This window comes from Muntiacus reevesi, chromosome 10 (genome assembly GCF_963930625.1).
Source record: "Muntiacus reevesi chromosome 10, mMunRee1.1, whole genome shotgun sequence".
Taxonomy (NCBI): Eukaryota; Metazoa; Chordata; class Mammalia; order Artiodactyla; family Cervidae; genus Muntiacus; species Muntiacus reevesi.
This window is the reverse complement of record NC_089258.1, coordinates 66332951-66360801: the sequence shown is the minus strand read 5'-3', so window position 1 is coordinate 66360801 and position 27851 is coordinate 66332951. Positions and strand designations below refer to the sequence as shown.

Genomic DNA, 27851 nt, shown 5'->3' with positions numbered 1-27851 from the left:
CTTTTCCAGAGACTTCCCATTGACCAGAAGATGGGACTCAAGCTTCCCGGCGGCAAGGCACACGAGGGCTCCTACCGCAGGGCCAACCCCTAGTATAGCCCCCACGCCCACCCCATCACACCCTCAGCTCCCCTTCATGCCTCACATTTCATCCACACGAGATGCCTGTGGATCCCTAAACATTCCAGATTCACCCACATCTAGCTGCTTTTCCTTCTCTGTCTAGAAGTATCCACCCCCATTTTCTCCACCTGGAAAACTCCAAGTCTTCCTTCAAGGATCTGCTCAAATCCCATCTCCTCAGCCCCGCAGGGGGAAGGGAGCTTCCTCCTTTGCGCTCCTGGTTCCCAGTACTCGTTCTGCCACAGCGAAGATCGCTGTGTTGTATTTACCTGTTCAGATGCCTGTCTCCCCTACTAGGGGCTTCCCAAGTGGCGCTAGTGGTAAAGAACCTGTCTGCAAATGAAGGAAACATAAGAGATGCAGGTTAGATCCTGGGTTGGGAAGATACCCTGGAGGAGGGCATGGCAACCCAATTCAGTATTCTTGCCTGGAGAATCCCACAGATAGAGAAGCCTGGTGGGCTACAGTCCATGGGTTGCAAAGAGCTGGACACGACTGAAGTGACCGAGCACACATGCATGCACTCCCCCATTAGACCATGACTCCTCAAGTGCAATTGTTGAGTTTTTTTCTCTGTATCCCCATGGTCTGGCATAAGGCTGTGGGTCCATTACAATATGCCAACTGAATAATGGATGGATCGATGTTACTCTAGTCACTGGACCTGCTCCTTTTCTGAGGGTATGAAAATACTTGCTCATCTGTAATTGCTGATTCTCTGTCCTTCACTCTTAAGCTCCCATCTCCTGCCTACCTTTTGCTAAACGTGGCCAACTGGATGTTCTCAGCTAGAGGATCTTAACCATTTCCCTTAGTTCCTGCTACCTGGGTCCCAGAAGATGCCCAGATGCAGGAGGGAGGACTATTCTCCGGACCAAGAATCTTTAAGGTGGTGTTGCATTCTGCTTTCTGCTACCTGGCCTTAAATTCTCATAGAGGATCTGCCTGGTCCCTGCCTGCCTGCATTTGCAGACCGATTACTCTCAGGTGTGGGCTCCTCTTGATTCTGGTGACACTATTGCCAGCTACTTTAAATATATATATATACATATGTATATTTCATCCTTGACTCTCAGGTCTCTATTGACAGCTCATTCAGCATGACAAGGTGGTAGGCACATCCTGAAATAGATGCACCCGCCTAGCTCTGGTTTCTGGTTGACACTCGGAAGCCTAGATGGCTGTCTGCACTGGAGACCGCCCAACATTGCGCTCGAGTTACAGCCAGAAGTTGTCAGTTGTGTGACTGATAAGAGAGAAGGAAAATACATGTGCTTCCATGAATAAAACCAACAGGGAATCGTCCTTTTACTTCTCTACTCAAAATTATCTCTGAGAGTGTTTTCTCGTTATTCTTTCTCACTCAGTCAATGGGACCTGTCTGTGCGCTGGGAAAGGCAGACGGCAGGTGAGGAGACGTGGTTTTCCCATCCAGGGCTCGCTGTCTAGTGGGGGAGGACAGAACACCAACAAGAAAACAGACAGAAGAGAAATAGCTACAGATGGTGAAGGGTACAGATAGGATCTATACAGATAGGATCCTTCCTAGATAGGAAGGATCTAGGGTGGAGGGTGGTCTGGGGACTCTCTGGGCTTATGACTTTTCAGGTGGATGGAGGGGGGGAAGGAAGACACCACCAGGGGAGGAAAAAGTGTAGAGAAGCCTGCTGGGCTGTGTGCACAATTTTCATCGGTACATTCACACTAAACTAGAACAGATGCTTCATCCGGGGCCTTCAGAAACAGGCTGAGGGTCCAGTTCCCCAATGCACACATGGCAGCACCCTTGAAAGGCGGATACATGGAAATGGTGACCTTCGAAGCTGTAGCTCTTAGAGACGGCTGGTGACAGCTGGACGGCAAGGTGCCGTGGTGACTCTCGGACTGATTCAAGGAGCTATATTCAGTATCTTGCAATAATCTATAACAGAAAAGAAGCTGAAAAATAATATACATATATATGTATAACTGAATCACTTTGATGTTCATCTGAAAAATGGTAAATCAATTGTACTTCTATTTTTTAATTAAAAAAAAAAACCACAAAAACAACAAAACTGAAATCTGAGTTTCCACATTTTGTCTTTGGATGTTTTTTTAGCATCTTCCAGACTGTTGTCTGAGATCTGTTTTCTGACCCGTAGCAGAAGAGATGTATTACCAAGACCAGTAGTTAATGTTTGGTTTTACAAACAATTAAATAACCATCTGTTGGTTTGCTTCAGTGATGAGAAAGAACTGTTCAATTGCTATACAGATTAAAATGGATATGTCACACTAGAGCGATTGCATTCTGAGTTCAGTCCAGCAGCCCTGGTCACTGTGTTGTCAAAGAATTCATGCCACTGGCCTGTGGTTGTTTCCATCTCTCGGTTCAATGGGAGCAGCTGATGCGGCCGGGAGCCTGGCTCACTCACCCTGCATCCTCAGTCCTGACTGGCACATACAGGCAATCAACCAACTGTATTGGATGAATGAATGAGTAAATTGGGATCTACAAAGATAAAAACTACTCCCCACCCCTCCTTTTTTTTTTTTTTTTTTTTACTTAAAGCAATAGACATTGATCTTCTTACATTTCTGGAGGCCGGAGTCCAAAATCAAGGTGTTGGTGGGGACACACACTTCTCTGAAGGTTCTGATGGGGGGTGACCCTTCCCTGCCTTTTTTAGCTTCTGGTGGTTCTAGGCGCTGCCGAACTTGTGGCTGCATCGCTGCAGTATTTGCCTCTGTCTCCCAATGGCCTTCTCTTCTATGTTTCTGTTCAAGCTCCTCTATTTTTAAAAGAAGTTAGTTTTTCTTTTCAAACCCCATAAAACGTTGCTGTGGGTGGGTCTATCTCTAGGCCTAGGGCTGGTCTCGAGTGAAGTGCTGCATCTTATCTTTGTGTGTCTGTAGCACATGCCTTCATTTCCTACCAATAAGTTTTGAACTGGTTGATTTCGTCTCTTCCACTTGGTTCTGCTTCTTGCACTGTCGTTTGTTTCTGTGCTTGGGTGAAAGAAGACATCCTGCTGATTGTCCTTCAAACGGGGGTTCAGGGCACATCTGCTGGAACAATTCCCGTCCTTGCTCTGGATGGAGGGTTAACATTACATAGAGTTAAATCATATGTAATACATGTCCCCATTCTGTTAGAATTTCTTTCCTAAAGTTTTAGTTATGCTCACTTATGTTTTCTCTCTCTCTTTTTTAAAATCGTTGCTCCTTTCCATACGGAGAAGGAAATGGCAACCCACTCCAGTATACTTGCCTGGGGAATCCCAAGGACAGAGGAGCCTGGAGGGCTGCAGTCCATGGGGTCGCAAGAGCTGGACACGACTGAGTGACTAAACCACCACCACCACCTCTCCATACGGTAAAATACAACTTTGCAGGGAACGTGAGTTCCCAGGGCAGTTTGGGAAATGCTGGGTTAAATAAACAGGCTGTAGGATGTGGCAGAGCCTCCAACATGCTCTGAAGTACTGCGAATGTCCTAATGGGGTGACAGTTTGTCAGAATCTCCAGAACTACTTGATCCCGAAAACTTTCAGTGATGAGCTTCTCTTGGGACTACTGTTTTCATCTAAGGCACTCTGGGGGCAATAGCATATAGCTTCTTTGTTGTTTTCCTTTATTTCATTACATTTTCCCATGTTTTTTCCATTTTTCCAAATATAATATGACTTTCCTTTCCTGGTTTTTTCTCTATTCAATTTTGTCTGCTCCTGAATCAAAAAGTCTGATTTAAATACATAGGTATTGAGTACATTTGAAATTAAAATTAAATAGCTTTAAGTGTTTGGCAGGGATTCCCAGGTGGTGCAGTGGTAAAGAATCTGCCTGCCAACGCAGGAGACACAAGAGAGATGGGTTCGATCCCTGGGTCAGAAAGATCCCCTGGAGGAGGAAATGGCAACCCATTCCAGTATCCTTGCCTGGAGAATCCCTTGGACAGAGGAGCCTGGCGGGCTACAGTCCATGGGGTCGCAAAGAGTCAGACATGACTTGGCAACCAGAGAGAGGGACTTGGGAACTCTCAGGCCGCTGAGTGTTGTTTTAGGGACGGTGGTCACAGTTAGTGTTCTACCTACTCGGGGAGAGGATGAGATGGACTTCCAGGCAAGCAGGCAGCAGAGTGTTGGGTCTGGAAGAGCCTCTACGACATTGTTCCATGGCCGGTAGTGACCAGAAAAGCATTAGAAACGCTTATCCCACTAAAGGTTTTTCCAGAATCCTTATAACCCTAACTTATGATTCCGCAGTGCTTTTTTTGAACCTTGAAATTCTCATTACTTGCTTCTACAATGTTTCCTCTTATTAAAAAAAAAAGTCAGATGGCACATATTCATGTTTTAAATTGGAGTGAGTTAGAATTAAAGTTAATTCTCTTGGCAGCATGTCTTTAAGGTTATATGAGCTTCTTGAGAAAATTGTCTATTTTCAGATCTCAGGAGTCCTCAAAGCACAAGGTCAGGAGAACATAACAGATGTCCAATACAACCCACTGGCAAACTGAACCCCTCCCCAGAGACTACCCCTCTCTTGACATCATGCAAGAGTCTTGCCTGCTTCAGATGCAAGGTGACAAGTCCCCGTCCGAGCGGGGGCCCATGGAAGGGGACCAGAGCTGAGAGCATGAGGGTCAATAACCAGGAGCCTCCTCTCCCAACCACACACCACAGAGCCCATTGTGACATCCTTTCACCCTCTGTAGACCTGTGTCCCCAGGTTGGGACAAAGCCAGAGGGGCCAGCAGATTTCTAACTGCCGAGGCAGTCACCCAGCCTGAACCACTGCCACAAAGCAGGGATGAATGGATTAACTCCTTCCGGGTTATTATGGAATTTCCTACCTTCACTGCACTTAGAGCAGGTTGCTTCGTTTATTGTTTTTGTATGCTGTGTCAGGATGTGGGGTGGACTAAAGAATTGTTTGGGGTAGGAAGACTTTTTTCCATGTCTGGCTTTTTCCCAAAAGCAGGGATTTTTGGCAACTTTCCTCCATTGTGTGGGCTTTCCCTTTCACCCTGCACAAGCCTCAGAAACCCGCCTCCCCACTGGCCCCCTCTCTTCCTCCCACCCTACGGTTTCCTTCTCCACCTCCCCAGATTTCCTTCCTGCCCCTCTGCTGCAGCTGTCCACGGAGGCTGAAAACCGCTTCTTCTCCAGCCAGAGAGACCCAAGCATCCTTCCCCTACCGCCTGCCTGTGAATGAGGAGATTGTCCTGGCAGTCAAATTAAATGAATGGCTATGCTTGCAAAATGCACAATTTATTCTGCTGGGGCCCCAGTGAAGACTCTAAAATTCACCTGAGCAGACTCGAGGAACAAGACAAGAAATCCCTGAGCTGGGGCTCTCAGCCTCTTTCATCTGGTTGCTGTGAGCTGCAGCCTGGTGTGCTAGAAACAGCCTGGGCTTGGGAGTTCAGACAGACTTGACTTTGAATCAAGACTCAGCCATTGGCTGCTGTGTGACCTTGGGCAAATTACTTAACTTCTCTGAGCTTCTCACCTATACAGAGGGGATAAAAGAACTACTTTCCCTTTCGGGACATTGGTATAGAATATGTAAAGTGCCTGGTACTGAGGCAATGCTCAATCATCGGCAATCCTTATTGTTTAGATTTGTTCTGAGGAGTGTAAAAAACTGAAGTGAAGTTGAGGAGTTGGCAAGAGGGCTTTTCCCCATGGAAGTCACAGCTGTCACTTTGATGGAGTTGCACCAGCCAGCTGGACACTGATAGAGCCAAGGACTGCTCCCCAATAGGGTATAAGGTCATCATTTTGGAATTTCAGCAAGGATATCTCCTCTTTGTCCAAAAGGACCCCACCAGGAGTGTGTTTCTTGCCCGGTGCCATGTGAAGCTGGCCTCCTGCCCTCCCTGCTGGTGACTATTTTATTGTGGGGGAGGGGAGAGAGCATCCCCAAGCCCCCCCCGGAAGTGGCTCTTGTTAGAGGATGGAAATCCTCCACCATGCACCGCAGACTCTCGGTTCCCAGAGCACGTGCTGAGCTCCTTGCTCTTCAGTGGTCCTTCCTGACCAGGAGACAGCGTCCCCTACCTTCCAGAAGTGGGACTGGTGATAAAGGGGAAGACAAAGGAAGAGAAGTACTCATTTCTTTCCTTCTTTCTTGGAAATCCAAGGTGGTGGCAGCATCAGAAAGGCAGATGCTATCTTCTCCCTATTACAGGTAATGACAGAAACATTGCTGTTGTTCATATCAACACGTTTCCTGCCCATTCTTTTAATTTAGTGACAGAAGATGCTCCTTCACAGAGAAGTGGGTGTGGAATCAGGCTGGGCCATCTCTCCGAGCGCCGTTGTTCAAGGTCCCTCCCGGAAGGACTTCCCTGGTGGTTCAGTTAAGACTCTGAACTTCCACTGCAGAGGGAGGGTAGTGGCGGGGAGTAGAACAACAAAATGAAAATGAGCAACCAGAGACCCCTGGGAACTGTGTACACTGACACCAGGCAAGAGATCCCCTCCTTCCGTTCTGCATTCGATGTTGGCCCCAAGGAGCCACTAGTCATGTTCCCCACAATGCTGAGAAGGTTAACCTAGAAACAACCCCACTCCTGCCTTTTTAGTATTTGGCTATATGAACCAATTTACTTCTCCGTTTTGTTTGTTTGATTAAGCTAGTTGGGGTGAGGTTTCCCTCTTTTTTTAATGTATTTATATATATATATATTTTTTTGTATTTATATTTTAAAAAATATTATTTATTTCTTCGGCTGCATCGGGTCTCAACTGCAGCAGTGGGACCTAGAATCCAGGCCCTCTGCATTGGGAGTGCAGAGTCGCAGCCACTGGACCACCAAGGAAGTCCCAGGGCTCCCCTATTTTGCAATCTAATGAGTTCCTGACTCACCCGAGTACCAAACAGAAAGGCTCTGGGATCCACAAATGCGGGCGGTGATCCTGACCCTGACTTTGGTCAGTGTTTGAAGATAGGATGTCAGATATCATGAGCCAAGCTTGCTTGTTAAGAGGGGAAATGCTCTTGTTACTACAGCCCTTAAAACTTGGAAGGACTCGGAAGAACTGGCTGAAGGCATATCACCTGTATCCTCAGACTCTGCTATATTGAATAGCTTTGGTTTTCGGTTATTTCAGAGCGCCATGTTGAAGGTGTAGTCTCCACTAATTGTTGGAAATTCACTGGCTTTTGAGTAGTAGACAGGAATTTTACACTTGGCCCTTCGTGGGCTTTGGCCATAGGCTCACAGGAGCCCCTTCCTCACTGTAAAGACTGCTCACGTGAGCCTTTCGATTAATTTCCCCTTAGTCTGCCTGGAGGTAAATGCAGAGAGCCCAGTTCGTCAAACAGGAGCTGAATCTCTGACTTTAAACAAAGTGATGGCACTTTTCTCAGTTTTCGTTTTCTCCCCTGTAAACAGAGGGTGACTAAACTGGAAAACACAAAGTCCTTTTAACTCCAGGGTCTCTGCTTTTGCAGTGTGATTTATAAATGAAAGTCTTGGCATTTGGAGTGAAATTAAAGAGCAAAGATTTGGTATGTGGAGCTCTTCCACCTGAGCAAACACTACGCCCACAAAGTGCAAATTCCCACTGGTAAGGAAAACAATAGACCACCCTTGGAGTGGGAGAGGGAAGGTTCAAGACACCACTGGGAGAGAAAGACCTCTTTGCTCAGCAGCAAATAACACGCCCACTGCCAGATAAGACGATCATTAAAACCCAGGAGAATGGGCAGCACAAAATGGACAATTACATGCAGTGTGAGAACCTCATTAAGGAACTAAATCAATCAGCATGGTGGGTAAGCTAGCACTACTTTAAAAAAAAATACTACTCAGTCTTCTTGGTATATTTTGTAATATTGGGGAGAATCTGGTAAGAAAATTCGGAAATGTTTGGAAGAAAGGTCACGTACACATATAAAAATGTATGAGTACTAAATTCTTTCAGATGCTTCTCTGTGGTTTTCTGACACCCCCTGCAAAACAAATTATTGATGGAAGAAAAAACACCAGACTGACTTCTGAGATTCGGGGTGAAGGACCCTCACACCAGGCATGCCAAGAGGGCATCACTGAAGACTGCCCTGAGCAGAAACTGCAGTGGGTGGTGAGGATGTGACCTCCACAGAGGGTGCGCTGCAGAAGGAGCAGGCAGTCTAAGAACAAAGGGCCCGTTCCCAGTTTTGAGGGACTGCACACATCAATCAATACTAAGCTTCTTATTGGACTTGGTAAGGAGAAGCTTCAGATCCAGACTTTACTGTATTTAGAATAATCCAGAAATGTGACTTTCATGGCACTTGAGTTTTGTGGAATGAGTCATCCTGGTCATACAGAAAGTGTTCCGGGAAATCTTCAAAATAACCCTCCAGGCAGGCATTGGTATTTCCACTTTACAGATAGGAGGAACACAGAGGCACAAAGTTCGGTAGTACTTTCGCCAAAGTCCACAGCTCACTGTGGCAGAGTCGGTATTTAAATCCAGGACCATCAGATGACCAAGTCCTTAAACACTACATTTCACTATGTCTAGGGCGTGAAGGTTTTATGAGTCTGTATGTTTTTATGTCCTCCTAGGAATCTTTGTAGGAAATTAAATCAAAAACCTTCTCTTCTATTTTGCAATATGTTCCTTCTCATAATCAATGACTTTGGATAGTCCCTAAAAGTTGATAGGTAATGTTGATTTATAAGAAAGAGAAACACTTATTGACTAATCTTAAAAAATTCCTTGATCTTTATGAATTAAAAGATCATACCAAAATAGAAAGACAGATGGAAAGGAAAAGAACCAGGGTCTATTAATGATTATATATGGAATCTAGAAAAATCGTTCTATTGAACCTATTTGAAGGCCAGGAATAGAAACGTGAACATAGAGAATGGACTTGTGGACAGAAGTGGGGAAGGGGAAGGTAAGAACTGAGAGAGTGGCACTGACATATATACACTCCCATGTGTAAGACAGAGAGCTAAAGGGAAGCTGCTGCCTAGAACAAGCAGCTCAGCTCCATGCTCTGTGATGACCTCGAGGGGTGGGATGAAGGCGGTGGGAGAGAGGCTCAAGAGGAGAGGATATACGTATACATACGGTTGATCCACATTGTTGTACAACAGAGACTAGCATCATTGCAAAGCAAGTACACTCCAATAAAATAAAGAAATAAGCCAACCAGCCAGCCAACAAACAAAAACATATATTTGTCCAAGTTGTGGAAATTTAGAAAGTCTTTATTTTCCCCTTTACACTTAATAATTTCAAGAGTCCTTATAGCTGAAATTGTTTTAGATTCCATAACCAAACACAAAGGTGTTATTTAAAAAGAGGAATAAGGTACTATACTTAACAACCGAAAAAAAAAAAAAAATAGAAAAGAGCTAGGATCAAAATCAGTGAAGAAGGTTTAAGTTACTACACCCTTTGGATCAAAGAAAAATAGGAGACAACAAACCCTACTTACAAGGGGCTCTGCATTTGAAGATGACCAGAGAATTAACAGAAGAAAATAGGAATGATGCCAAATATCTTTGCTAAGGTTTACTATATGGTCAGATCAATTTCCAAGGCTTAGAACGTCAAAGTCTTGCTTCGTATATTTTATGGTCCTGGCTGCTTACCAAGTAAGACTCATACAAATAGTTACCGGGTTGTTGTTTTTGGTGAAGTGTAATTTTATAACAAAACTGAATAGCCTTTATAACAAATGCACCATTGTCCTCTGCATTTTACTATGCAGTAGGTAAAATAACAACGTTAGTCGATGGCTCTCTCACTGCTTTCTGAGATTTCTGCCTCCTTGGGAATGCAATCAAGGCAAGACGCAGAGAGAATATTCCCCACACGTGGTGACTTTTTAGCTTTAACTGCCCTAACAGCTCGTGGCTGTGTGTGGAGAAATCATTACCAGGAGTTTCAAGAAGGAAGAATGCAGTCTCTAAGTTCTAATTCTCTAGAGGATATCAAATGATCAGAAGGAAAACCATGAAGTCAGTTCAGCTTCTGACGCTAAACTTCAAAGAAAAAGAGGAGTGATAGAAATGTAAAGTTGTGGGAAGACATCGTGTGTACATTTAGACATTTTTGTACCTAAATAGTCTTTTTCCCTCATCCCTCTAATGAGCCATTGTTTTATTTATTTATTTCTATTTTTTTAATTGGAGTATAATTGCTTTACAGAGTTGTTAGTTTCTGCTGTAGAACAACATGAATCCTCTATATGTGTATATGTAGATTCCCCTCTATCTTGAGCCTCCCATCTGTCCTCCCCTAGCCCACCCCTCCAGGTCATCACAGAGCACCGAGCTGAGAGCTCCTTGTGTTATGCAGTAGCTTCCCACTAGCTATCTATTTTACTCACAGTAGTGTATATATGTCAATACTACTCTCTTAATTTGTCCCACCCTGTCCTTCCCCCGCACCATGTCCGCAAGTCCATTCTCTACATCTGTGTGTCTATTCCTGTCCTGCAAATTGGTTCACCGGTACATTTTTCTAGATTCCATATATATGCATTAATTATACGATATTTGTTTTTATCTTTTTGACTTACAGGTCATTGCTTTCTTAATAAAATTACATTATTGCACATTTCTAAGAGGACAGTCCAGGTAGTTTTATAAATATCAGGATGGAACTGGCCAAAATACAATCGTTTACACAAAAGCCCAAAGTGCCTTCAGCATCTGAGGCATTTGACTCCAGAGGCACGCGGCAGAACAGCCCAGCCCAAGGTCCAAGGCACGCAAGAGCCAAGTGGCCTGTCGCAGCCCTCCAAGCAGCTTGACATGTCACTCTCCTCACAAAAACGCATGCCACTTGTCATGACATTCTGAGTGCTATACGTTGCATCACGTGTATATAGTTACGGTTTCAAATATAATTTATGATCAAACCAGTCATGAACGGGGGATGAATGAGCAAAGAATATAAATACATACTGGGTTCTGCCTAATTCCTTTTAAGCCTGTGGCCAAGCGGTGCTCTCTGGTTCCCAGCCTCTCCCTTTCTCTCTGACCAGCCACCACTTAATATCGTTTAAGTCAATAATACGGTTATGAAGTCCCCATTCATAACTCAAAATGGCTGTGTACTCTGAGACTCAGAGCTAAAGCAAAAGACACGTGTGGAGCTATTTTCACCCGGGCACAGAGTATATGATTCATTAGTGAAAATTCTCATATGGTTTTTTGGTAAGATGAGGTATAATTTGTCCAAAGTCCATAAACCAAGACCTTATTAGGATTACTTAACACTTAAACTTCCTCAAAAGTGAGACTAAAAAGTCAATACTGATCCTCCTAAAAATGATCTGGTAACATGAATTAAAAGTCTAGAGAAGGTGCATATCCTGTGGGAAACAGACTTATAAGAATCAGGGATGCTGTCCTCCAAATACAAAACAAAAAGTTTAATATAAAAAGAACAAAACAAAATGAAAAGTTAAAAAAAAAAGAATCAGGGATGCGGACAAAGATTTAAATATGAAGGTCCTTATCAAAGTATATTTATAACAGAGAAAATTTGGAGAAAAAAAATTCTAAGCATCCAATAATAAGAAAATAAAGTATGGTCTCTTTATGTGAAGGTATATTATGCAGTCATTAAAAAGCATGTCAGAAAAATTCTAATATCAATACACTGAAAATGAGCAGTCCTGAGGAGAAAATTAAAATATTAAATTTTATATATACTACGATCCTGATAATATAATGTTTGGGCACAGAATAAATACTGAAAGAAAAAACAGCAAGTTACATTGGTAGTTTTGTCTGGGTGGTGCTGATTCTGTTTTCATCACAATAGTTTTCTGTATTTTCCACAATGTCCACAGTAACCTTGTATTAGTCTTATAATCATAAGCATAATACACAGTACAAATTAAAGATATATCTGGATCATACAAAGCACTGCACTAGATATAAAGCTGGGGAATAAAAGCTGCTCTGTTAATGTAACTTTTAAAGGAATGGTCCCTACATCAGCATCATACAGAAACTCAGAAACTCTCAACTATGTAAATTACTGATGGGCTACAGGAGCTTTGACATGTAAACTACTCAAGATCTTTCAAAGATCTTCACTCCTGTGCTAAGGACATATTCTCATTGACAGAGGCTTACAGAATCCCTTTGCTGGTATTCATCTGCCTGTCCCATAAAACATGACCTAGCAAGTCCCCTTCAGCAATTCTGAAAGAGGGACAGAGGGCCCCAGGTAATATGATGCACCCAGAGCGCGTCTGCTGCTCTGACAGGTGCAAACTACGCCTCTCATCTAAATATAAATGGACTTAGGCAGTTTGGAAACAGTCTTTCCCACTTTCTATTCTGATCAAGCAAAAGAATGCTCTCTTCTTTAGTTCTGACTCTCCATGCTGGTAATTTTTTATTTAGATTCACTTTGCAATCACTTAAATTCAAAGAGAAGCAATTTTAGAACTCTAAGACGACAGAAAGGAAGAAAAGGATTTCCAAAATCTTGTGTATTTGAACTGTTTTTGAAATTGTTAAGTTAAGGAGGAGATAAGGCATTAACAACATTTTTTAAAGTTTTCTGGATGAGCAAAAAAACTGATGTTAACACATGCAGAAGGAAACACTATCTAGTATTTAAGCCAGAAGGAGGATCTAATTTTTAATCAATGGAGTGGAAATTCCTTGGCGGAACATATAGAAGAACTCTGTGACATTTCCAATTCCTGCCATTCTTTCTCCCATTACCCTTAAATGTTTTCTCCCCCTTCAGGATCCTGCTCAATGGTCACTTCTCAAAGGTCAGCCTTCTCTAACCTTACCCTCTTTCCTCTCCCCCACTGTCACACACACAGTCTCTTAGCTCCCCAGAGATCTGCCTTTCACACTTCATTCCACATCATTATTTGTCAGTTTAAGAGCTTCTTGAGAGTAAGATATCACTAATTTTCCCATTTCCAGCACCTAGGCTTAAGTTAGTTAATAGTGCACTATAGAATGAACGAACAAATGTGTAAGACACAACTGAAAAAAGTCACTGGTGAACCCAAGTGCAAGAATAAGGCAGAGCTACCACTAACAACCATGAAAAAGCGCAGTTTATGGCAAAATGACCATTGGCTATGCTTAGCCACTAGCCTCTTGGTTTATTTGGGGGAGGAGGATAGGTTTATTAAAGAAAACTAAGGCTATAATTCAATGCCAGATATTAGAAAAGGGACTTGGTAAGCATTGACTAAAGGGTTGAAGTTTTCCACTTTCAGTTCCCCTCTTTGTTGCTAGAAAATGAAAACATGAAGCACGATTGTCTAAGGGCCAGTCCAGTTCTCTGGGGTTCGGGACTGATGTGCATTCTCCTGGAACAGTTCTCCAGAGCTTGCAATCCAGCTCTATTCCAATCTCAAAGACTGTGCTCTTTTCAAACTCTTAGATGCCACACTCCTACCTACCAAAACTGTGGTGTGCCACAACTAAGTTTAGCCCCACTCTCCTGGTCTGAAATAGTCACCTAAACCACAGGGAAATTATTACCCATGATTTCCTAGATCTATGTAAGGAAGGTGCTTCCAAACCCAAATGCTATAAAATTGTATTTACTTGTCCCAACTCCTTCCCACTTGGGTTCAGATCACCCTTTGCCTGCATATGTTTTGCAATACCTGTTGGCTCTTTATCTCTGCCCACTCCTCTAGCATGCTCCCTCCACTTGAGAAATGTAGGCAGCACTTGGCTTCATAAATTTTCAAACTTCTCATCAGCTAATAAAATGGTGTTTAGAGTTGGCAAAGGAATTATTGCATAGGAATTTTATTTGCCAACTGCCTACCAATAGTTAATTTCCCAGGTGGTCCTTAATTAGATTTATCCACTGAAAGAGAAGAGGACTAATGATCACCCTTCAGACCTGAAGATTGAATCTGAGGAAGCTCTCTATAGCACCGAAGACTTTAACTGCACTATTGTAATGGCCCAGCATTTTCGCCTTACATTCCTAGTAAAATTAGAAGCTGCTTTTAAATCTCTTACAGCAGAAATCCCCATATGCTATGGTTAACATAATGACTTTTTATAAAGCTAAATATACGCAATATGAAGGACTAGCCTCTACTGTGAGATTAGGCCCTTCCTGTATTTTGTTGTTGTTGTTAAAGAGTGTGTGCATGTGTGCTCGGAGGTGTCCAATTCTTTGCAAATCTGTGGGACTCTCCAGGCAAGAATACAGTATTTCTTCTAAAAATAAAAGGTGGTAACAGAAGACGGTAGGACTTGTTTATGTCTTTACTTGGCACTTTAAAAAGCTGGTAATCCTATATTAATTTCCAAAATTCAGTAAAGCTGGAAAACTGCGATCCTCATCCCTAAAGTGGTTAGCTTAGAGCTGATCACCAAGGAGATGATATCTATGACTACATACATGCATATTTAAATTGACCTCATAGGGGTGGAGAGGCTTCTAAACTCTATTCTAAACTCATCATTCTCTACAGATCTCAAGCTGAAGCACAGAGGCCCTGTAGATAAAGGCTGAATCCGTTCTTACAGATTCAAGTTAGGTAGTTTCCTCGGAAATATACCTACCTGAGAAACCCTCAACTATATATGCAGTATTCTGAGATGGGTATTGGTCCTTTGCCTCAATAACAACTTTATTAAAAGGATTTTATTGTATTCCAGTCACAAGGAGACCCGGACCGTGATGGGCACAAATCAAGCGTTCAGTAATTATTTTCAACAGTATCCTAGAAGCTGGGGATACTGATCCCGAAAAGGCTCCACCTAAGACGGAGGAAAACGCATTTGACATTCTCTCGGGGCTCCTCTGGGCTCCGCGTGTAATGGGGGAACTAGTGGTCGCCTGAGATCCCCGTGACTGAAGAGTAAAACAAAGGTGGGGCCGGCGGGACGGGTGAATGCCTCTGCAATCCCGTCCGCGCGCGTAGGGTGACTTTGTCCGGCGAGGACTTTGCCCAGGGAGTGGGAACTGAGCCAGGCACCGGCGTCCACCCCTCTGGCTGTAACGGGATGCTGGGCAGCAGGCAAGTGCCTCTGCCCCCTGGCGCCCGTTCCCCCGGCTTCGGATGAAATTATGACCCACCGCCCCCTTTCCAGCCCCTGGAACCCGGCCCTATCGCTCCGGGCGCGCAGCCTATCACGTGGCGCGGCGGTGCTCCGGCGGCACCGCGGCTCCGCGGTCATTGGTGGACGGCGCGCGTCCCGGGCGCGCCCATTGGCTGTGGGGGGCGTTCACGTGAAAGGGGGGGTCTGGGAAGGCGTCCCGAGTGGGGAGAGGTGGCCTGAAAGTTAAAGGGAGCCGCGCGGCGGCTGGAAGCTAGAGTCCCAGGTGAGGGGCCGCAGGGAGGAGGCGGGCGGGCTGCTCTTGCGCACGGACGGATGCGGCTGCCCGCGGAGGGCGCCCACCTGAGCCCCAGCCCCCGCTCCTGCTGTCGCCGCCGCTGCCCCTGCCACCCTGGCGCGGATGCTGCCGCAGGCTGGCGCCTCCGCACCTCGGGGCTTATGAGCTGTACCAGGTACGTCCCCCACCAAGCCCGCAAGGCCCGATGCCCGGCCGCAGAAAAGGCGACGAGCGCACGCATCAGGGACCCTCTCCGGTTCCTGCCGCACACGCTTTCTCAGGCTAGCTTGCAGTTACACTCTGGGCATGGGACACTCTAGAAGGGCTCGAGGAAACTTGCTTCCTCGTGCAGAGGGCAATGCAGGGACCAGAGGCTGGATGGAGCCTGGCCGGACCCACGTGATGCACCGAAGGGGGTCCTGGCCACGATGGGAGGCTGGGACTGGGAGTCCAGACCACTCTGGGTCCCTACTGTGCCGAGTTCGAACCTGACACTCGGCTTTTCCGGCTGGGAACCGACACTCCTAGAGCTGAGCCCTGGGATCTTGAGCACACGGGAAAGTCGCTGCGTCTCCCACCCCGCCTCGACTTCCCGTTACAACGTAGGGAAACACACTGGGTGATCTCTCGGGTCGCCGAGGGCCACGGGACACGGAGCGCATCGGCGGCTGGGACCACCCGGAGCCGAGCCTCCTCGGGTCCCCGGTCCCCAGACGGGCCGTCCTGGGCCGGCGGGGTCGAGGTGGCCGCGCGGGGACGCTCTCGCGGCGCCTCTCCGCCCGGGGTGGCCCCGCCGCCCCGCCCCGGTGTGATAACTAGGGCTCCTCCTCCTTGTCGTCTTCCTCCCCCTGCCGGTCACAACTCCGGGAACCCAGCCCAAGCCCTGCCTCCCGGACACACACCGGGGCTCACGTAGTCTGGTGGCGGCAGCCTCCCTGCCACCTCCCTCCGGGTTCTCCGATGCGGCGAGCCAGCTGGAAAGGGGGCTTCCCCGCGGCCCCACAGGTGGGTTCCCGCCCGGCGAAGGATCTCGGGGAGGGGTTGGGGGCGGGGTGCAGCCCGGGCCTGGCTGGACCCAGGGGGCAGTGACCTGGGGGATCTTCGAAGCCAGGACCCCCTCGCCTGGCCCCGTGTCCTGTTTCTGCCACCCTTTTGAGTCCAGAGAAAGAGGTGTGGAAGCGACTCAGTGCAAAAGAGGGGGCAGAGAGCCCAGAACATACTAGAAGGTTTGGGCTCTCTTCTGGTATTGTTTGCTGCAGAAGAGGAGCAAATTGAGAACTTGGAGAGTTGCTAGAAGATGTTGGGGCCTGTGGTCTGTGTGGCCAGGCCTCCCTGGGAGACCCACGGCCCAGGAGAAGGGAGAGGAAGGCCTTCAGGCTGGGGTGCAGAGGAGAAGAGGAAATGGTTCATTTGGCAGAGTTGTCCACGAGCCAAGACTAAAGTGAAGACAGCTGGAGGATTTACCCCAAAAGTAAAGTTGAGGTATTTAGGGAAAAGTTAGTGGGAAAAGAAGAACCATCAGGCAGTATCAGCGACCCAGAATGTCAGAGCTCAAAACGGACCTCAGGGGAGAAGCTGAAGCCCAGAGAGGTTGAGTAATTTGCCCTGAGTGCCACAGCGACGTGTAGGCGTTCCTAGGCCAGTGCGCTATATTTCATATTGGACACTTTTAGATGCGGACACTGTGCCATTTTAACTTATCTCTTTCCTATAATATGCAACCTCATCCACAGATATTTATCTCAGAGATGCTTTGGATGGCGGTGACAGAATAGAGAAGTCCAGGTGGCATCTAGGGCTATGAATAAGGGCCCCAGGGTCAGAGTACCAAGGGAAAGATGCCAACTTCGTTCACACTATGGCAGCCAAACCTTTAGGGAGCAAGCAAATTAGAGAAATGCCAAAGGGGTAGGTGGCCACATCTTTAAAACAAAATATTACCTGGTAGCTTGGTTGTGAATGCTTACCTTCACAATGTAACTTCAGTGTTCCTGGTGAGTTATTGGTGCGTCTGATATTTCTGTCTTTTCTTATCAGAGTGCAAGAGAATGGGGGAGGCAATGTGTTGGCCTCAATACAAAAGAAAAAGATTTGCTTTCTATAAAAGGCACAGCCAGAGAGTTAGTAGTTCGGCTGCTTGAAACTGTGAAGGTTATAGGGTTATTTTCTGTACAAGTTGATAGATTTTAGAGAAGAATCACCATGACATGTAGCCCTTGCCAGCTGTCTTCAGAAGGTGTGTTGTTTGTCAGTGGTGGAACAGGAAAAGCTTTTATGCAAAACTCTCCATGTTCTCTCTAATTTGCATGGAGTGTTAGGGTTTGTCCTCTTTTTGACCCGAAACACTGAAACGTACCCTTAGACACGTCCAGTCTCTCATGGGGCAAGAGTGATCTCCTAGGCATCTATTTGGAAGCAAAAGTTTTGCGAATCCCTGCTGGTCTGAGTAACAGCTACTCACATTCTCGTGACCTTGTCCTGCAAAGAACTGGTATCCAGGTCCGATGTGATCTCTGCTGGTTCAGTTGTGTGTCCACATCTCCTTCTGTTTTTTTTTCCCCTTGGTGACTCATATTACCTGGCTTGGGCGAGGGAAAGGGCAGAGCTCCCAAAGAGTCTGTCAGAAGAGAGGGCGTGAGTACAGCCCAACGCATCCTGTGTTGGAACTGATCATTTTCATGCCATTTAAGGATTAAAACACCTGTCCACGTGCCTGCCTTTCAGGGCACTTAGGAAGCTCTAATTACCTTGCATGTCTCCAGTGACAGGAGTGCGTCTGGGTGTTGGTCATTGCAGTCAGGGTCCATCAGGGAATTTCTGAGTAGAAGGTCAGGAAGGCTTACACCAAACCAGCACTTCGGTGCACCAGTTCTTGGAGAATGATCTGGTGAATAAAAACTGGAAGCTACCTGTGAGGATGGACAAGGGAGCCAAAAGTCAGACTGCACCCTCTGTTGAGGCCACAGGCGTTAGTGACCTCCCCTCCAGCACTGGCAACACCAAAAAAGTGAAGGGATTCTGGGCCGGAGTCCAAGAGGAACGCCTGGGCCCCCAGGTGGTTTACCTTCCTTTTGCCGTTCATGGAGAAAGTCGCACAACCAATTCCACTCTGGAAAGTACCAGTGGAATTGTTTAATTCCAGTCCACAGTGCCAGTGGAGTCTGGCTCTGACTCCAGCCTCACCTCCTCAACCCCCCAATCCCCCTGTTCTTAAAGCCAAGTGATAAAAGGGATCCCAGGGGTACATTTATACCTCTGGGTCCAGATACTGAAACTTTACCAATGCTTTCAACTAAGCCTCTCTAACCGGCGGGGTTAGAACTTGAGAGCACTTGCCGTCGACTACAAGTGTGCAGTTGCTTTCGTTGATCCCCTTGTGTTAGAATTCTGTTTCCACAATATTTTGAGAGCTCCCCAACCATTTCCTAACGATCTGTTTTAAGGTTGTGCGGGAAAGCACGTATGAGGGAGGTTTGCAGGCTTGCTGGACGCACGTAGAGAGCCTGCAGTTGACCTTGTGCTGACTCAGGTCAGGAGGAAGCTGCTGTGGCCAAGGAGGAACCCCTCCTCCCTTAGTTTATACCCAGGTTGTCAGGGGTGGCAGAGGAGGAGGGGCTGGGATGCCCGGCTTTGCCTGCTGTTTGGTTATTTTTAATTAACAATTCATTCAAAAAACAAAAGCTACCTGCATTAAAAGTAGAACTGAAAATGTGATTCCAATGCATTCTAACAGAGTTTTGCAATGAACAGAGGAAAACTTGAATTACTTTTTAGGTGTAGGGTTTTTTGGTGTTTGTTTGTTTTACATTGAACCCCTTAGTGAATCCACTGACTTTTTTTTTTTTTTTTAAGTTGTCTTGCCCAGTTCAGTCAGAACTTGCCTTTCCAGAACAATTGCATGGGTGTAAACAAATATAATAGCCAGTTTGCTCTGAAAATTTTCACTTGCTTCACTTTGTTAGAGGAGAAACAGTAACACAGATATCCTTTAAAATGCATCTTGATGGCTACATTCTGGCTATAAATTAAGATAAGAACATTTAGAAAGGTTGGGCCATTTCAGACTAATATAGGTACTTGTGTTATTATTGTTTTGTCTCTGAACGTGTGGGTTTCTCCACTTGTTCATCACTAAGTGATTCCTGCATCCCGAGGAAGTGCTATTTTTTTTGTTTGTTTTGGAAAATGGGATCAAACCCAGTATGTCTTCATACTTTCTCACTTTTCTTTATATATTTGATCATCAAAATCAGCAGCTGAGGAGCAGATATTATTTTGGGGTCTGGTATTGTTTGTGAGACCAGTGATCTCCTCTTGTCAGAAGATGAGCAACATTTTGCCAGTCTTTCTCCTGAAGTACCATCATCAATCCGCAGCAGAGCACCCCTCCCATGGAGGGGAGATTAGGGGAGGCCTGAGAGTTGGTACCCCAACATACCCCCACACACTATGGCCACACTAGAGCCTTTGCCATGAGGGAAGATGTGATTGGCAACTAATCCAGATCCTGTGTTCTGTGATTCTCAGACCAGAGATTTTAATCCAGATTTCATCACTGACTTCTTCAGTTAGCCTTTTGGAACTGTCAAATCAGGATATCAATTTGCCATGGTAATTAGAAATTCAAATGGCTTGGCTCTAGTGTGGAAATAGTGTTGGGTGAGTTTTGGCAAATCTTAAGATATCTGAGATGTTTTACTATATTCATTCTGTTTTCTTGGTTAGAGAAGTTCTATTATTTTAGAAAAGATAAGACAGTACAAAGCAGGAAAACACAAATCTCCTGAAATCCCATCACCTTGATATTTTGACAGTTTTAAGTATATCTCTAGTCTTTTTTCTGTGCATATATGTAATAATTTTTCCCTACAAGTCTAGTCTGTCTGTATAATTTTATCTTCTCCATTTTTTACATTGAAAGTGAAAGTGAAAGTCGCTCAGTCATGTTTGACTCTTTGTGACCCCATGAACTGTATAGTATAGACTTGATTGTATAGACTGGACTGTATAGAATTCTCCAGGCCAGAATGCTGAAGTGGGTAGCCTTTCCCTTCTCCAGGGGATCTTCCCAACTCAGGAATCGAACCCAGGTCTCCTGCATTGCACATGGATTCTTTACCAGCTAAGCCACAAGGGAAGCCCAGGAATACTGGAGTGGGTAGCCTATCCCTATTCCAGCAGATCTTTCCAACCCTGGAATCAAACCAGGGTCTCCTACATTGCAGGTGGATTCTTTACCAACTTAGCTATCAAGGAAACCCATTTTTTACATTAATCATATATTATAAATTTTTATGCATTTTTAGTCTTTTTTACAAATAATGATTTTAATGATATAAAATTATATCACATGAATATAGTATATTTGATTTAATTAGCTACCTGTTATTGGTCATTTAATTTATTTTCTCACATTTCCCCCTCCACTTAATGTTGCACTGAATAATTTAATACATTAATCTTCATGCATTTTAAATTATTCCCTTAAGTTTAACACCTGTATGTGATATAAGAACCCAAAAGTATAAGATTTAGAAATTTTGTGCCATTTGGACTAATACAGATATTTGTATTATCTTTTAAAGTTCTTTCCTAACTCATTAGATAAAAACAGGCACTGTTTTCTAATCTAAATTTCTTAAATTACTTACAAGCTTTGACATTTTGCATATTTATGAGCCACTTTTAAATTTCTTCCATGAATTGTCTATTTGTGCTCTTTGTTCATTTTTCTACATGGAATATTTGACTTTGTTATTATTTTATAAAACCTCTTTATATATTAAGGTTTTAACATTTTGCTGCCATGCTTTTTAGAAAATATTTTCCCAGTTTGTCTTGATTTTTTTTTTTTAGTTTTACTTACTTTATTCCCTTATACAAAAAACATTGTTTTTATGAAGTCAGATTCAATGTAATCTTTAGCATGATTCTCTTTGGTTTTTATTCTTACAGAGGCTGTTTTTGCTGTAGAAAAAAACAGTTATTCACTGATACGAAAGGTTTAAAAATACTAAATTGCTGGCACTTTTTAAAAAACATACTAGAATATAAAAATCGACTGTACATTGAATGAAGACAGGTTGGGGGTCTGTCTTCACTACTGAATCCAGGGTCTGGCATCATGCCTGGCACAGAGCAAATGACAATCAGTATTTGTGGGATGAATTAGTTTCTTTTTATTGGATGAGAGCACACTCTGTTCAGCAAGGTGTGCCACAAAAAATAGAGGCTTCCCTCATTAGGAATAAGTTTTGGAAACTCCACAAACAGCATGCTCTTTTCATTATTCCCCACAATCATCAGTGTACTGAAGGCCTCAAGAAGTCCTGACAGGGAAGCCCGTGAACTGGTTTTAAGACCAGTGGTTCCACACTTCTTTGGTTTTAACCTGGGGCCTCTCCCCCGACCCACCCTCCACTTACACTTTTAATCTCCCCTGAAACCATGGTCACACTGGACCACCCTTGAGTTAACAATGAGCTGTGGCCACGTGGGCAGAGATGAAGGCAAACGCAGCTTGCTGGTCCCTGTTGGAAGGATGAGTCTGAACGTGTCTGACCTCCTTTCTGTTTCTGTCTTTCCCCTTGGCCAGGGTTCTAGCGTGTTCCTCTAGCCCCGTGATGGCCGTGGACATCGAATGCAGGTACAGCTGCATGGCTCCCTCCTTGCGCAGAGAGCGATTCGCCTTCCAGATCACCCCAAAGCCAAGCAAACCTCTGAGGCCTTGTATTCAGCTGAGCGGCAAGAATGAAACCAGTGGGACGGTGGCCCCGGCGGTCCAGGAGAAAAAGGTGAAGAAGCGGGTGTCCTTTGCCGACAATCAGGGGCTGGCCCTGACGATGGTCAAGGTGTTCTCCGAGTTCGATGACCCGTTAGATATTCCACTGAACATCACCGAGCTCCTGGACAGCATCGTGAGCCTGACAACAGCGGAGAGCGAGAGCTTTGTGTTGGATTTTTCGCAGCCGTCGGCAGACTACCTGGACTTCAGAAATCGGCTTCAGACCGACCACGTGTGCCTGGAGAACTGCGTTCTGAAGGACAGGTCCATTGCAGGCACCGTGAAGGTGCAGAACCTTGCATTCGAGAAGACGGTGAAAGTCCGGATGACCTTTGACACCTGGAAGAGCTTCACAGACTTTCCCTGTTGCTACGTGAAGGACACGTACGCGGGTTCAGACAAGGACACGTTCTCCTTTGACATCAGCTTGCCTGAGAAAATTCAGTCTTACGAGAGGATGGAGTTCGCTGTGTGCTACGAGTGCAATGGACAGACGTACTGGGACAGCAACAAAGGCAAAAACTATAGGATCATCCGGGCGGAGCTGCAGTCTACCCAGGGAACAGCCCAGCAGCCAAATGAACCAGATTTTGAAATAGCCTTTGACCAGTTTGGAAGCCCTCGGTGTTCCTACGGTCTGTTTCCGGAGTGGCCTAGTTATTTAGGATACGAGAAGCTTGGGCCGTACTACTAGTGACAGCCTGGGATGGAGCCGGGCTCAGTGGGCGCGGACGAGCCAAGCTGCAGTCATCCTGGGGTGGAGATGGAAGCCCAGAGAAAAGCTGAACTGCCATCAGACACAGTTTTGAAAATAACGGATCCTAGTCACTTTTCTCCTTCAATCAACCAAGACAGCCAGGTTTAGATCACAGGACTGGGTTCACGCTTGAAGGAGATGGCTGTGCTGGTCCGTTTGGCAATGAGGGTCTGAGGAGGATGATGCTGGAAAGGGTCTGGACAGGACCCGGGCTTGTGGGCAGCCCTGGCCAGGCCAGAGGATGTTGGCTCAATGATAAGGAGTCCCTCTCCTCTTGGGTGTGGGAAGTCAGTCCCCTGGCAAGCCCTAGGTCCTCCCCGTGGCCCCTCTTCTGGGGGTCTTTGCCGCCCAGCCAGGGCCTTCTCACCTGTTGCAGCTGCCCTATGTCTACATGGGCTTCACACTTTATCTTTGCATTTTTGTGCACTTGGTTTTCTTCCACAGTTCAGCTGATGTTCAGGAAAAGATGATACAGGCCGATCAACTTGTGATGGAGACAGGCATTTCCTCTTTCTGACCCCGCTTTGACAGCCCAGCAGAGGACGACACACCAGCTCTGGGAAGTCAGCTGGTTCCTGGGTGGTCTCACCAATGGCGCACTAGGCTAATGCCAGCAGGACAGGCATGAGTGGGACACTTAGCTTCTCCTTTTGGCTTTGGGGGAGCTTTCTAAGCCCTCACTCTTACCCTGAGTGACTGGACAGCTTGGTTACAAGACTTGTTGTAACTTGCTCAGCTGACTTGCCCGTGTCTCTTTCTTCACAAAAGGATTTTAGAATCTCTTTTCCTGGAAAGTCATCATTTATGCCGTGTTTGGGATGTTTGGATTTGCAGATTCAATATATCCTCCACACCTCCAGAAAACATTTGGTTGTATTTTGACTGTGATTTACAACATCCACGTTGTAAACAACATTTTACCAGCCCCCACGGACTTTGATTTGGTTGTTCTTATTTATGGTGTGTGGGTGTGGAAAGGGATGGGGAGAAAAACCTCACCAAGTTCTCAGATTTTATTTTTACTGTTTGCCAACAGTAAATTTCATAGACAATGAGTCTATGAAATATCATAGACTCATTGTTCTTAACCATATTGGACTAAAGCATTACAAGTCTGTTGGTTCACACTGTTGTGAAATTCCTGGGACTTTCCTTGTCCAATGGATTCCCAAACCCTGTGATTTTTCTTGGGCAAGATTCATTGGTACTTGGGAGTGTTTAAAAAGTACTTTTATATGTGTATTTGTAGAAGGTTTGGGTTTTGTTTTTATTTTTGGAACTTAATTAAAGGACCGTCTCGTTTTTCTTCTGCCTGATCTTACTAAAGTGAGGTCTTCCTAAGGGGAGGCAGGAGATGGGGTGCCCCACTCCCTAGATCTGGGGACACAGACCCTGGACTCTGCAAGCAAAGAGTCTTCTTTTGCTTGCATTCTCCAGATCAGTTGGAAGAGACCTCCTGTTTTCTGTGGCTTTTGTAAATCAGCATTGAGCAGATCTCAAGTGTCTTGGCTCCTAGAGTTTTGTGGTTGGGTTTCTTTTTTCTTTTCTTTTTCGAACTTTAAAATGTTTTGATTTTTTAAAATGCTCTTAAGTGGTGTTCCCCAGAGTTCTTATCCCTAAAACTGGCTGTGATTAGTCTGCAACCTAGTGCTTTATTTTTTATGTCTCTCCCAGGTGGCCAGCACTGGGGGATGACATGCTAATGTAATTTAAGGGACAATCACATTTTTTTCTTATTCCGACATTGGGCAGAACTGGGTTTTATCTAAGCATGTCTTACATCCGGTACAAAGACAAGACTCTCTATGTTACAAATCTGGTGATCAGAATTGTTATACAAGAGTGTAAATCTACACCATTTGGAAGCAAACCTAATTTTATACAGGTCATGAATTTATTTTGCTTTAAGAAGTCCCCTCCCTCCTCCTGCAATTTATGGAAGGTACAAAGTGTATTGTCATTTCCTTATGACCAGATCCTTCTCTGTTAGTAAGAAAAATGCCTCAAGTGACTTCTGTATGGTTTTCAGTCATTGTGATCTGAAGGCATTCCCATGTCAAAATTTGAAATATGGTAATTCAGTGATAAGTATCTCTTTCAAAACAACCACAAACCCTCCCCCTTCCCTTCTTTCCTCCCAGCTCACCCCAGCTTTTCTGCTGGGGGCACTGGTTGCAAGCCCCCTCACCAGTGCACCTGGGTTGCTCACCCCACTGGGCAAGTCCTTACCTGCTGGCAAAGAAAGACCCTTCTCTGACTAAAGCAAGTGCCTGCCCGAGCTCCCTGGCAGCATTGTCAGGCAGTGAGGTTTCGGCCTCTGAAGAGCACTATCTCCTCTTTACCAGTCAGTCTGTCTCCTCTTGGGTTTCCCACATGGTGCTGGTGGTGAGGAACCCACCTGCTAATGCAGAAAACTTAAGAGAAGTTTGATCCCTGGGTTGGGAAGATCCCTTGGAGGAGGGCATGGCAGCCCACTCCAGTGTTCTTGCCTGGAGAATCCCACAGACAGAGGAGCTTGGCGGTCTACAGTCCATAGAGTCGTAAAGAGTTGGACACTACTGAAGTGATTTAGCACGCACACATGCTGTCTGCTTTGGGGCCAGTTCTCTTCCAGAATATCAACAGCTGGTCTCAGGACCTGCTCCCAGGGGCTCTCTCCTTGGTTCCTAGCTCGCCAGCAGGAATATGTCTGCACACTTCAGAAAGGGACAGGTTTCTTATCTGGAGACATGACTGCAGCCTGACCTGTAGGTCTGACCCTCTTGGTTATGATGACAAGTGGCCCCGTTCCCAACTTGCCTCCCCACCCCCCCACCCCGCAAAGGACCAGCCTTCTGCCAGTGGTGCAGCTGTCCAGGGGCGGGGAGGCAGCTTCATTTCTGTTTCATATTTATTCCCCCATGTGTCCTGGGGAGTGTTTGCAAATTAGGTGCAATAAATAAACTAGGTGCTCTAAAGATAGATTTTATACAATAAGCTTTCAGTGTTTCTTGGAAGATGGTAGCATTTGGGCAAGATTGTTTTTTTCTTCAAGTGTCCTTGTTACAGGTGAGAAACAGTGAAGTTACATAGTTCTCCAGAGATTAAAACAATTTCAGAGTCAGGGTAGGGTGTATTTTCTAAGGTTGAATCTGAACGGTGGCAAAATATTACTCCTTCAATGTTTTCTGAAGATGTAAATTTTAAACTGCTAAAAGAATATTTCGTGGTTTTGATCTTTGCCTATAATTTGACATTTCTAAAAACAAGCGTTACTTGGAGCCACTGGGATACTAAATGACTTCTATATATATGTGTGTGTGTGTGTGTATAAACCCCCCAAAAGTATTTGCTCACTTTTCAGAAGTGCTGTGGGCTAGGGTTTCCCTCTCAATGGACAGTGAGTGAAAACTTCAGTGTCCTTCCTTCCAAGCCCTCGACTGGATGTGATTTGCTAGAGAAAGCACCATGGCTTCTGCCCTGGGAGGTTCTGACGTCCTTGTGTCTCCTGAAATGACCACGGACATTGGGGCTAAGATGTTATACTTACAACGCGATCTCTCAGGTCATCTGAAGACAGTTTGCCAGCGTATCTTCACCTCCTGAAGTGGGACACATCTGAATGGAGAAGGACAGACAGCTGTGCGGACGGGCAGCTTTTCCTTGTTAGGGTTGTAAAGCATCGGAGTGCAAGTTGTAACGCTGTGGATGCTTTGAGTCCTGTTGATCAGTTTCTAGAGTCGTCTGGACCTGTGAGGACTCCAAGAACACAGCTGTGATGGTGGCAGTCCGCTCTTACTTCTATGTGAATGTAGAACCGGAGACTCAACTTCATTTTCATGCCTAAAAGTGCCTTGTCGAGAAAGGTCCACAGGTTTTTTTAAAAAAATACATATTTTTGTACACAAAGGGGAAATGCACTTTAAAAATCACAAGAATGGATGCCTTGTGTGTGGTATAAGAGAGTGGTTTGTTTGGATCTCAAATGCAAAAATGTAATAAAGGTAGAAAACCCCAAACGGAAAGTGTCCTATTTTAAAACTGACTCTCTTAGAGTCAGAGGATGGGGAGGCACATTTTCAATCAGTGTGTTTCCACATATAGAAAGCCAGTTTCCAAAAGGGCTAGGACACAATCAGCGGCTAAGCTGAAAAGCTGGGAAGATGCAGAGAAAGGAGTAATTGCTTTTGAAGCTGTTAAAGCAGCCAAGGCTGATTACAACTAAGAAAGTGATTGCCAGGAAGAGGCACAGGGGCCTGAGTTGTTATGAATCATTTTTAATGATCCGAGGGCAGGTCTCTTCCTACCCTCTCACTTGCTCTCGAAGAGTATTTTTGGTTTAGTGTATGCAACAGTGGGAAAACTAATAAGCAGCTATCATAACTTTGAACTGCTTAATCAGACAGACTTTGCAACCAGCAAACCATACAGCTCCTAGTGGGGCCCGGCCTCCATGGGGTGCAGGACATTCACCCTAAGTAAGAGTTCAGAGATGTTTTATTTCAAAGTTCAGAAGATGGGATGCAGGCGAAGTCAACTGCTGCCAGATATTTTCTGCCAATCAGTCTCAGCTGCAGGGGAAAGGCAGGGGTGGTTCTGCCTTAGAAAGAACATTTTCAGTCTTAGCACCTGGTCGATAAGTGCCCAAAGCGAGCTACAAGCGTAACCGTCTTTCTCAAGCCTGGCAAACATTGCCCACGTTTTGGCTTTCCAGAAATAAGGGGAAAAAAATAACACTCGTTTTTATGAATGTCGACTTGAGATACAATGTGGTTTTCATAATCATTACATAATTCTCATTTGTGAGACAGACATTCAAGAGATGTCTAGAGTAAAAAGAAACAAGGAAAGAAAAAAAAAAGCCAAACCACTTTTCTAGAGCAATGTCCCCAGAATAGCAAATATCCAGCTC

The 27851-nt window shown here is 45.2% G+C and overlaps 1 protein-coding gene across 2 annotated transcripts; it reads left to right on the top strand.

Annotated features, from left to right (window-relative positions):
- The first annotated feature begins 15353 nt into the window (after positions 1-15353).
- Positions 15354-26958, top strand: PPP1R3B (protein phosphatase 1 regulatory subunit 3B). Of its 2 annotated transcripts, none has more exons than XM_065947020.1 (2): positions 15354-15594; positions 22015-26958. In XM_065947020.1, exons 1-2 carry the CDS (start codon positions 15458-15460, stop codon positions 22895-22897), a joined length of 1020 nt encoding a protein of 339 aa, XP_065803092.1. In that variant the 5' UTR covers positions 15354-15457; the 3' UTR covers positions 22898-26958. The 2 variants fall into 2 exon arrangements, with proteins under 2 accessions (XP_065803092.1, XP_065803093.1); XM_065947021.1 differs by lacking the exon at positions 15354-15594 and adding an exon at positions 16039-16424.
- Positions 26959-27851: the final 893 nt, after the last annotated feature.